The sequence below is a fragment of the Capra hircus genome, chromosome 20, assembly GCF_001704415.2.
Source record: "Capra hircus breed San Clemente chromosome 20, ASM170441v1, whole genome shotgun sequence".
Lineage (NCBI taxonomy): Eukaryota > Metazoa > Chordata > Mammalia > Artiodactyla > Bovidae > Capra > Capra hircus.
In genome coordinates, this window is record NC_030827.1 from 40,212,033 (window position 1) to 40,223,930 (window position 11,898).

The 11,898-nt window shown below is 42.5% G+C and overlaps 1 protein-coding gene across 1 annotated transcript in view; it reads left to right on the forward strand.

Annotated features, from left to right (window-relative positions):
- ADAMTS12 (ADAM metallopeptidase with thrombospondin type 1 motif 12) overlaps positions 1–10,891 on the forward strand; it is a 389,258-nt gene extending 378,367 nt beyond the window's left edge. The window contains exon 24 of the mRNA XM_005694823.3: positions 8,559–10,891. Within this exon, the coding sequence (XP_005694880.2) occupies positions 8,559–8,737 (179 nt within the window). The 3' untranslated portion in view covers positions 8,738–10,891. The remainder of the gene's footprint in view (positions 1–8,558) is intronic.

The following is an 11,898-nucleotide window of genomic DNA, read 5'->3' on the forward strand; positions in this document are numbered from 1 at the left end:
GTCTATCCATATTGTGGCAAATGGCAGGATTTCATTTCTTTTTCATGGCAGAGTATTATTTCACTGTATATATCTGAATGATATATACATCTTATCCATTTTTCTATTGATGGGCGTTTATGTCATTTCCATATGTTGGTTATTGTTGCTGCAATGAACATAAGGGTACATATGTGTTTTCTAATTAGTATTCTTGTTTTCTTTGGATAAATGCCTAGGAGTGGAATTTTTGGATTGTATGGTAGTTTCATTTGTAATTTTTTGAGGAATGTCCATATTGTTTTCCATAGTAGCTGCACCAGCTTGCATTCCCACCAAGAGGGCACAAGGGCTCCCTTTTCTCCACATCCTGGCCAACATTTGTGATTTGTGATCTTCCTGATGTAAGACATTCTGACTGGTGTGAAGTGATATCTCATTGTGGTTTTGGGTTGCATTTCCCTGATGATTAGTAATGCTGAGCATCCTTTCACATGCCTGTTGGCCAGCTGTGTGTCTTTGGAAAAATTTCTGTTCAGATCCTCTGCCCATTTTTTAATCAGGTTGTATGCTTTTTGATGTTGATGTATGAGATCTTTGTATATTTTGGATAGTAACCCCTTATCAAATACATTGTTGGCAAATATCTTCTCCTATTCAGTTCAGTTCAGTTGCTCAGTCATGTCTGACTCCTTGCGATCCCACAGACTGCAGTATGCCAGGCTTCCCTGTCCATCACCAACTCCCAGAGCTTGCTCAAACTCATGTTTGTCAAGTCAGTGATGCCATTCAACCATCTCATCCTCTATCAACCCCTTCTCCTCCTGCCTTTAGTCTTTCCCAGCATCAGGATCTTGGGTATTCAGTAGTCAGCCTTTATATTTTGTTGATATTTTCTTTCACTATGAAAAAGATTTGTAGTTTGATATATCCCCATTTATTTTTGCTTTTGTTTCCCTTGCCTAAATAGACAGATCCAAAAAAAAAAATTACTAAGACTGACATCAAAGCATGTACTGCTGTTTCCTTCAAGAAATTTTGTGGGTTTTTTCCTACACTTAAGCCTTTAATCCACTGTGAATTTATTTTTGTGCATGGTGTAAGAGAATAGTCCAGTTTGATTCTTTTGCATATAGCTGTTCATTTTCCCAGCACCCTTTGTTGAAGAGGCTGTCAGTTCCCCATTGTATAGTCTTCACTGTTTTGTCATAGGTTATTTGCCCATGTGAGGGTGGGTCCATTTCTGGGCTCTCTATTCTGTTCCATCGAGCAGTGTCTGTTTGTGTGTCAGTACCATACTGTTTTGATTACTGTAGCTTTGTCATATAGTTGGAAATCAGGACATGTAATACCTCTAGCTTTGTTCTTCTTTCTGAAGATTGTTTTGGCTGTTGGGGGATCTTTTGTGTTTCCATACCAATTTAAGAATTAATCTCTTCTAGTTCTGTAAAAAATGCATTTGGTAATTTGATAGGGAGTGCACTGAATCTGTAGATTTCCTTGGGTAGTACAGGCATTTTAACAGAATTAATTCTTCCAGTTCATGAACACAGGATATCTTTCCAGTTGTTTGTGTCATCTTCAGTTTCTTTCATCAGTGTCTGATAGTTTTCCAAGCACAGTTTTTAACTCCTGTATTTTATTCCTTGATATGTTATTCTTTTTGATGTCATTGTAAATAGAATTGTTTCTTCTATTTCTCTTTCTGATAGTTTATTGTTAGTGTATAGAAATGCATCTGATTTCTGTATATTAACTTTGTATCCTGCAACTTTATTGAATTCAGCTCTAGTAGTTTTTGTTGGCATCATTTTAGGATTTCCTATGTATAGGATGCATTTAACACATTATTAACCAAAGATATATTAATATATCTGTTTTTGACCTGAATGTTACTGACTGGAGACATTTCAGTGTTCACTTACATACCAATTCACTGGCCACAGGCATTAGTGTCTACTAAAATCCCCTGGTCAATAACGTGTTAACAACCCTGCATTTTTACTCCTCTCTCTCATGTTTACTGTTTTTGACATCATATTTCATGTGTTTTTGTTTGTGTATTCCTTAACTACTTACTGTGGATATAGATAAACTTTCTGTTTTTACCTTTTAATCTTTCTACATGATTGATTTTTTGTATATTTGCCTTTATTGCATATTTGCATTTATACCATTTAATTTTTCCTTTTATAATTTTCATGTTCCTAATTGTGGCATTTTATTTTTCACTTGTAGAAGTCCCTTTAGCATTTCCTGTAAAGCTAATTTGTGTGCTTAGTCACTCAGTCATGTCCTACTCTGGGTAACCCCATGGACCGTAGCCCATCAGGCTCCTCTGTCTATGGGATTCTCCAGGCAAGAATATTGGAGTGGATTGCCATGCCCTTCTCTAGGGGATCTTCTCAACCAAGGGATAAAACCCAGGTCTCCTGCATTGCAGGAGGATTCTATACTGTCTGAGTCACCAGATAAGTTTAGTGGTGCTAAATTTTTTTAGCTTTTGTAAAACTTTTGATCTCTCCATCAGGTAGAATATTCTTGGTTACAACCAAGAATTTCCTCTTTCATCACTTTAAATATATCATGCCCTTCTGGCCTGCAGAGTTTCTGCTGAATAGTCAGCTGATAGCCTCATGGGAGTGCTCTTGTGCTTGTTGCTTTTCCCTTGCTGGTTTTAATTTTCTGCCTTTAACTTTTGCCATTTTAATCACATTGTGTCTCGATGTAATCATCTTTGAGTTGATCCTATTTTGGACTATGTGCTTCCTGGACCTGGACGTCTTCTTCCCTTTTCCAGGTTAGGGCAGTTTTTAGTTATTACATCATCAAATATGTTCTCTGCCCATTTCCCTAATTTTCCTTCTGGGGTCCCTATAGTGTGAATGTTAGTGCACTTAATATTGTATCACAGAGGTCTCTAAACTGTCCTCATTATTATTATTATTATTATTTTGCTTTTCTGTTCAACTTCAGTATTTCCACTACTGTCTTCCAGCTCGCTGATCTGTTGCTATCATCTCATCCACTGTTAATTCCTTTTAGTATATTTTTTATTTCAGCTTTTCTATTTCTCAGCTGTTTGATTCGTTCTTTGTTAATCCTCTCAATGTATTCACTGATTCTTCTCTCAAGTTCTTTGATCATCTTTATAATCATTACCTTGAACTCTTTTTTGGACAGGTTGCCTATCTTCAGTGCAGTTAGTTCTGGCATTTTATCTTCTTCCTTCATTTGGCATATATTCCTCTATTGCCTCGTTTTGCCTAATTTGCTATTTTTATTTCTGTGTATGTGATAGGTTTTGTTTTCTGACATTGGAGAAGCAGCCTTTTGTAGGAGAAATCCTATGTGTTCCAGCAGCATAGTCTGCTCTCATCACAAAAGCTTTATGCTCTAAAGATGTCCCCACATGGGCTGCGTGGGTCCTTCTGTTGTGATGGGCTAACCATTGTAGGTGGTCTGGTAGGTGTGGCTGGCTTCCTGTAAGGTTGCTGCCAGGCTCTGCCTTGGTGGGGCCAGGACATGAGATGGCTGACTGCAAGCCTACCTGTAGGCAGAGCTGGTTCCTGATATGACTGGCTATGAGGTCCATGGTGTCCCAAAGCTACTGTTGGCCTGCTGATGTGTGACCCAGGGTGACTTAGAGCTGATGTCAGCCTGCAGATAGGTAGAGCCAGGTTTAGGGGTCTCTTGTTACAGGGCCCTGAAAGTCCTAGAGCTGGTGTTGACCCACTGGTAGGTAGGACCATATGCTGGGGCACCTTGCTGTCCGAGGTTTTTCAGAGCGGATGTTGGCCTGCCAAATGGACAAAGGCCAGGGCTTACTGACATGGCAAGCTGCAGAGTGAAACCTGGTCCTTGGACTTCTGGCTTCAGGGCCCTGGGAGTCCTGGAGTTGATGTGTCAACTTGTTGGTGGGTGAGGACTAGGCCCTGGGGGTCCTGGAGCTAGTCCTAGCACACTGGTGTGAAGGGCTGGGCCCTAGGCCCTCCACTGTGCAGGGCCAAGTCAAGGCAGCTCAGGAGGTCTTAAAGCAGCAGGACTGCTGGTGACTGGGGCTGTGTCTCCACCTGGTAGTTGCCTGACCTGGGGTATCCTGGTACAGACAGACTGCCTTCAGATTACTGCTTCTGCCTTGGGTCCTGGAGGATGTAAAATTTTGTGTGTGCCTTTTAAATAAAAGTGTTAGTTGCTCAGTCATGTCTGACTCTTTGTCACCCCATTGCCTATAGCTCACAGGCTCCTCTGTCCGTGGGATTCTCCAGGCAAGAATTCTGGAGTAGTAACAATTCCCTTCTCTGGGGGATCTCCATGACCCAAGGATTGAACCTGGGTCCCCTGCATCACAAGCAAATGCTTTACCATCTGAGCTAGCAGGGAAGCCCTTTAAGAATGGGGTCTTTATTTCGAGCAGCCCTTTGGCTCTCCTAAATTTGAATCCTATCAGCCTTAAGGCAGATGTTCTGGGGACTCATATTATTCATGCAAGACTACTAGTCTGGGAAGGCTGATATAGGGGTCAGGCCCCTTGCTCACGGAGAACCTCTGTGATTATTATTTTCATTTGTGGTCCACCCACCCAGAGTTATGGGTCTTAACTGTACTACATCTCCATCCTGCCTACCTGTCTCCTTACGGTTTCTTCTTTATATCTGTAGTTGTAGAAGATCTTTTCTGCTAGTCTTTCTCAACAGTAGTTACTCTGTACATAGTTGCAATTTTAGTATGCCTGTGGGAAGAGGTGGGCTCAGGGTCTTACTGCTCCCTCTTGGCCACTCCTCAGCAGACTTCCTACTGAAAGATATTCTTCCAGATGAACAGAATTTCAATTCATTCATTTGTTCAGCAAATATTGCTGATCACAAGATGTGTTTCAGGCAAAACATAAAAACTGAGGATACAGACATGAGTATGCCACAGTCCCTGGCCTCAAGGAACCCAAAGTCTTACAGAATCTGTATTTGCCAACAACATGGAAATTATTTTTTACCTTTTGTGGGCAAAATGTTATTCCTTCAACTTAGACATAGCTGACAGCAAGGGAACAAGCTTGCAACTGTCCCTTTAAGTTCCAAGTGTGATTTCTATTGAACAGACATAGGCAAATTGGGATGTCCTCTCTAAGTTGCCCCTAATTATAAGCATTGTGTGCTTTGGCTGGCATCCAGTTGGCTGATGAACACAGCCAGCCTTCATTGTTTCACAATAATAAGGAGAACTGGTGCAATTAAGCCCTGCCATGTTGTTGGGCTCACAGTTATTGTATAAATGAGCTGCTAAACATAGGCTTGGAACACAGGCTCCCAATATAGGTCACTGCCCTCCTCCACTCTTCTTTCCAGTTCCCCACTTTCAAACAGGAAGACTCAGGACCTACATGTTCCCAGCTTGTGATCCAGTGGTTCCCAAGATCAGGCAAGGACACCAGGCTTGGTTGGGTCCCTTTTATTCCTGGAGGTGTGGACCTGACAAGTGGGAGCCATGGGTTAAACAAATGAAGATATTCTGGTCAGGGAAGAACCTGTCCATGTGGACCCCTCCTCCCCCATCACCAGCACAAAAGCTCTAGAGGCACTAAGGCAACATTCAGATTCCAGCATCACCATCTACTTTCCAGCTGTGTGATGTTGGGCCAGTTAGCCTTTCTGGAACCTCAGTTTTAAAAGGAGAAAAACAGACATCAGTTCAATTGCATCAGTTCAGTTGCTCAGTCGTGTCTGACTCTTTGCGACACCATGAATCACAGCACGCTAGGCCTCCCTGTCCATCACCAACTCCCAGAATTCACCCAAACTCATGTGCATCGAGTTGGTGATGCCATCCAGCCATCTCATCCTCTGTTGTCCCCTTCTCCTCCTGCCTCCAATCCCTGCCAGCGTCAGGGTCTTTTCCAGTGAGTCAACTCTTCACATGAGGTGGCCAAAGTATTGGGAGTTTCCACTTCAGCATCAGTCCTTCCAATGAATACCCAGGGACTGATTTCCTTCAGAATGGACTGGTTGGATCTCCTTGCAGTCCAAGGGACTCTCAAGAGTCTTCTCCAACTCCACAGTTCAAAAGCAGCAATTCTTTGGCACTCAGGTTTCTTCACAGTCCAACTCTCACACCCATACATGACCACTGGAAAAACCATAGCCTCGACTAGACAGACCTTTGTTGGCAAAGGAGAAAAACAGACATACCTATAAGTAAATTCTATGAGGATCAAATGAAATCGTATACATCAAGCACGTTGCCTAGTATGTGGTAAGTGCTTAATAAATTATCTTCGTCATTGTTATGGGGGAGGAGGTGCATTACTTTCCTAGGGCTCTTGCAAACTATCAGAAGCTTAAAGCAACAGAAATTTATTTTCACAGTTTTGGAGGCAAGGAGGTAAAAAAAAAAAAAAATCAAGGTTCCTGGTAGAATCGTTCTCTCTTGTCTTAGCTTCTGGTGGCCATCAGCTTTCTCTGACTTGTAGCTGCATAACTCCAGTCTCTGCCTCCATCATCACATGACCATCTTCCTCTGTGTGTGTGTGTCATTGCATGGCTTTCTCTTTACCATGTGTGTCTATCTCTTCTCTCTCGATAAGGACACAGTCATGTTGATTAAGAGCCCACTCTACTCCGGGTGCCTGCATTTTGATTTACATCATAATTACATCTGCCAAGAAATATTTCCAAATAAGGTCACATCCACAGGTACCAATGGTTAAGACTTCAACTTTGAAGGAACACTGAAGCTTTGGAGGACACAATTCAACCCAGAATAAGTTAAAGACTTTGAGGTACTCTAAGAGGCCTTTCTGCTGGGTTGGCAAAAAAGTTCATTTGGGTTTTTCCGTCAGATGTTTTAGAAAAACCCGAACAAATTTTTTTTGCCAACCTAATAGAATGGCAGACATCCTAGAGAGAGGTCACCCTAGAGAGAGGGCCTTTAGTAGAAAAGGCTCACATACCATTTATAGAACAGTCTAAGATAGAACATAGTGCCATGTTTGAGCAAATGTTACAATAATAATACAGGTTTGGAGACTGGGACGGAAGGGATCCATGCAGTCCAACATGGCCAAAAGAAGCTTTGTGGAGAGGAGGAATTGGAAGCTAAGCTTTCAAACTTCAAACTGTCTTCTCTTGTAGTAGCACCAGAGCACTGACAGATTCACAGCAAGGAGACTGTGGGACGAAGAGTTACCCCAGATGCACCTTCTCTATCCATCATCCACACGGGCCTTAGGAGAGACTTAGAAATCAGAGCAACCCTGTGCTGGGCCCTGTTCCAAAGCCAGAAGCCTAGGAAGGAAGCCCTGCCTCATTCTAAAGAGCAACCCACTCCAGTATTCTTGCCTGGAGAATCCCATGGACAGAGGAGCCTGGCGGGCTACAGTCCGTAGGGTCACAAAGAGTCAGACATGGCTGAAGCGAGCACACACACATGCACTCATCTTGAGAACATGAATTTAACGTGTTGTATTCATTCAGCTATATAAGCGGTAAGGTTTTTTTTTTCCCATCATTGCAGTCTTTTTAGTGGATCGCCTGTGATGTGCACTGCATTCTGATAGGCCCCATGGAGAACACCTGCTGCTCCTGCAGGAACGTGGGAGATGAAGAGCTCAGAATCCTATTCCACAGTAGAAACACTTGGCAGAAATAAGTACTCTTTCTGAAATATCAGATCACATTCAGAAGTTTCCTGTGGGATTAGGGGACACTGATTTATAATAGCTTTAAGATGAGGCCTGAAGAAGAAACGCAGCAGCAATGAAAAGGGCGTGGGTTCTAGGAGCATTCTATGTTACTTGCTCTCAAGTGCAGTTAACACTTACAAACCAAATGGAATTAGACAGTTAATAGAAGATAGCTCTTCATGGAAAAAAAGAAGGAAAAAAGGCACAGTCAAGGAACAATGAGTTCTGAGCAGGTGAAAAGCATTTTTTGCCTTTGTGACCTGAAGGTGAAAAATGCAGAGAGAGGTAAAACACTTGTCACAGATTTGGGTAAAGAGGAATATTACCTCAATTTCTGCTTTTGCTAACAATTCTATTTACAAAGGACAGCAGCCTGTTTGGGGTAAAAAGCTTTACTGTGAGACTATTCGAATCTGTAATGGAGAAAGAAAGTCAGGCAGAGCTCTGAGAGGCGCTGAAGCAAAGTTGGAAACAATTTCATTTTATAAAAGAAAAATCTGTTATTGGGCCCTTATTGAACTTTTTCCAGACAAGGGCCACTGCAGTCTGAGTGTCTACCACCCACAGAATATGCGAGGATGGTCCCTGAGAAATCTAGTCCAATCGTGTATGAGGAAAGGATGGTCAAGATATTAGGCTAGTACAAACATAATTGTGGTTTTGGACTGTGAATTTTAAATTATTATAACTAGGCTCAAACACATTGTTATTAGTTAAAATAGGAACCATTATAATCAACACATTACTACACAGGTGTGACCGTCAGTAGATGTCAACTATTATGAATCGCTATGGAGCCTTTCTCAGGAGACATATAAAATCTTCCATTAATAGAAGTTGTGCTCTTTCACTTAACAAAAAGATCTTTTGTTTTTTTCTCATCTTTTGTCTCCTCCCACAGATCTCCTTTGCACCAAGGACAATTTATCAGCCAGTTTCTGCCAGACGCTTAAAACCATGAAGAAATGTTCCGTGCCCACCGTGAGGGCTCAGTGCTGCCTCTCGTGTTCCCAGACACACGTGGCCCACACCCAAAGGCCAAGAAAGCGACAGCCACTCAAGAACCCCAAAGCACCCTAAGTGCAGAAGGAAGCCACCCTCCACCATAGACTGCAGCAGCCTGCTGACCAGGACATGTTCTAGCCCAGGGACCACTTTCTTGCCGTGTTATTCTGTGTTTCAGGTTCAACTTTGGCTCATAACAAAACAAAGCACACTGTGTCCCTTTAGCCGCACAATATCCCTCGCAGGAGTCATGGCACTGTTGTGCTCACTGCTCCCTGATAGGCAGGTGAGGTGTCCAGGAGAACTGGACTTCTCATGGGATCATCTCCTGGGAAAGGTACCAAGTTGAACAAGTCCACAAAATAATGTGTTTTGTTTCTCCCTTAAAGATAAAAACAGAGAGACCATATTTTTCCCAGACTACCTCAAGAGAGTATCAGGAAACAGAGCCTCACTTATCCAGGGAACAATTATTCTTATTAATTTACTTTGATGAAATCACTCCCTTTTTCCTTTTTTTTTCTAAATCTCCCTACTTGGGGCAGCTGCTGTTTCAAATGTTATAGGAGAGCTTTCAGGAACATTCTTGTAATTCATCCAGGCAGGGGACCACTTTCTTTACCGAATATTTAACTGAGGCAGGAAGAAAAAGTCTTGGCTACAGACTCAGTCTGTCCCTAATCCCTGTAGACTCTACATCTGAGCTGTTTAGACTCCCCTGCCTTCTTAGGGACACTAGAAAAAGAGGAAATGGGCAGGAACTATAGCTTTAGTAAACTTAAGGAATTTAGGTTATACAGAAGACATTTCTGACTTAGGATAATTTCTATGAAAACTCTTAAAAAACAAATGATTAGAAATCAGTTTCTTGTATAAGGAAGAGAATGTGGGCTTCTGTTCTTCCCACTTCCCTGGCACATACCCATTCCTTTGCAGAAGAGCATGTGAGTCTTTCTGTGTGACTTTCCCTTCCCTGGCACATCCCCTGCCTGGGTCTTCAATTCAGGGTGAACATCTTTCCACCACTGAGGCTTTACACATCACAACCCGCCCACCTACCCTCAAGTTGGGAAATGGAGCTCTAGGTGGAGATATTTCTAAGACCTAGGTAAATTGCACCAAGTATAGAAAAACTTTGTATAAACTAATAGTCTCAAGAAAAAAACTTTCAAAAAGGAGGTAAAGCTGACCTACTCTCTAGCACACCCAGTAGTTACTTTTGAGAATCTGTTTCCTTGAAGGGAACAGGTGAGTCAGGGAGTCCAAAAAAGTTAAGAAGGCTGAACCTTTGATGTTCCCATCACCCAGCAGGAATCAAAGTAGGTTATGGTCTCAAGTTGAAGGTGAATTTTCTGGTTTGTAAGAGGAGGTGTTTATATGAACTGAACCTGGAAAGTCAGGGGAGGGTGAGAGGAGTAGAGCCCTCAGGGAAAGAAGCCTTCAGAACCAGCTCTTGACAGAGGGGAAGGCAGGAGAGTTATCTTCATGTCAAGGGCCGCATGTCTTCAGACTCACACACAAGTACCATTAACATCCACCATGGAGCACAGTGTCCCATCTTTCCCTTGAGTTATCTCTCCGTTCAGCAGAATGGTGCTATTGAAACATGGTGCTAATATGCAGATGGTGGCAAAATGAATATAAACATGTAGATAGATGTACAAGTGGGCAAATCCATATGCATCTTCTGTTAAATGTGTAATGGTGTTGCTGGCCAACACCAGTTCTATTGCTTGGATACCAGAAGCTGAAAATCTTTATATTATGTGCTTTTTTTTTTCAAGCCATTACTGTGTATTATTCTGATAAATGCCTGTGGAAAATAAAACACTGGGGTTGGGATAAAATTTGAGATAGGTCCAGACGCGGTAGAAAAGTAAAAATGTTTACCAAAACCAGGGAATTTATTTCTATATGATTAGGTTCTTATATTCTGTCCTTTAAACATTGCTGGCCGATGACAGTCTCTGGTGAAATCAGTTTGAGAGAGAAGATGCTTAAATCATCAGTGACAGGAGTAGAAGAGAACCTGATTTTTTTTCTAATAAGGCAATTTGCAAAAACTGTCCTTAAAGTGTAGTATAGGCTTCCAAGGGGATTAATTTAGTAAGTTGGATGGATTTAACTTAACCTGGTACTCTGCTATCCCAGGGCTTCTCTGGTGGCTCAGATGGTAAAGAGTCATCTGCAATGCAGGAGACATGGGTTTGATCCCTGAGTTGGGAAGATCCCCTGGAGAAGGGAATGGCAACTCACTCCATTATTCTTGCCCAGAGAATTCCATGGACAGAGAAGCCTGGCTGGGGTTGCAAGGAGTCGGACAAGAGTTGGACAGAGTTGGACAAGACTGAATGACGGGTGACAGAGAATGAGATGGTTGGATGGCACCACCAAATCAATGGACATGAGTTTAAGCAAACTCTGGGAGATGGTGATGGACAGGAAAGCCTGACGTGCTACAGTCCATGGGGTCACAAAGAGTCAAACAGACTTGGCAACTGAACAACAACTGCTATCCTGGGATCATACATGTCATCAGAGCCCTGGAGATGACCAGTTTTACAAAACTCAGGAACAAACCCAGATTCCTGTGACCTCAGCAAACTAAACTAGGCCAGATTTCCCAATATGCAAAATGTTATTTATGACCCATGAGGGAAAGATGGTAGAAATGTAGAGAGGGTCTGACCAGGCTCCCTATTCTAGGCCTTTCCCTAGTTTCTCAAAGGCAGAATATTGGCCTCTGATCCTGCATCATGAACATTCACTTCTGTATTGAGGCTGTGAGATAAGACAGTTGTGTAGCATCTGTCATTCTGGGTCACAGGATAGTACTTGCTACTGGAGTCATCTGACTTGGTTGTTGCCTTGACAGTCACTCATCTTTGGGTCATCAGGGTTTTGAAAGGTCCGCATGCTAGCAGTAAGAGAGGGACCTCAGATTAACAGGAACACGTGAAAGACAAGAACCTAGATGACATCTCACCATTCTTTTGGTGCTCACAGGGGCCAGTGTGAAGTAGTGATGTTGCTTTATTTTCTCCATGGCCTCCTTTCCTCCCACCTTGAACAAGCAAGTGAAAATTGTAGCAAGAGACACTGGATATGCATCTACCATGAACCAGAGAGGCCACCACAGGGCCTGGTGCTTCAATACATGAAGGTTCTCAAGCCCAATCTGGTTTATGTCACCTCTCCCAGTGGTAGAGTTAACTCTTCTCTGAAAAGGTATGGGT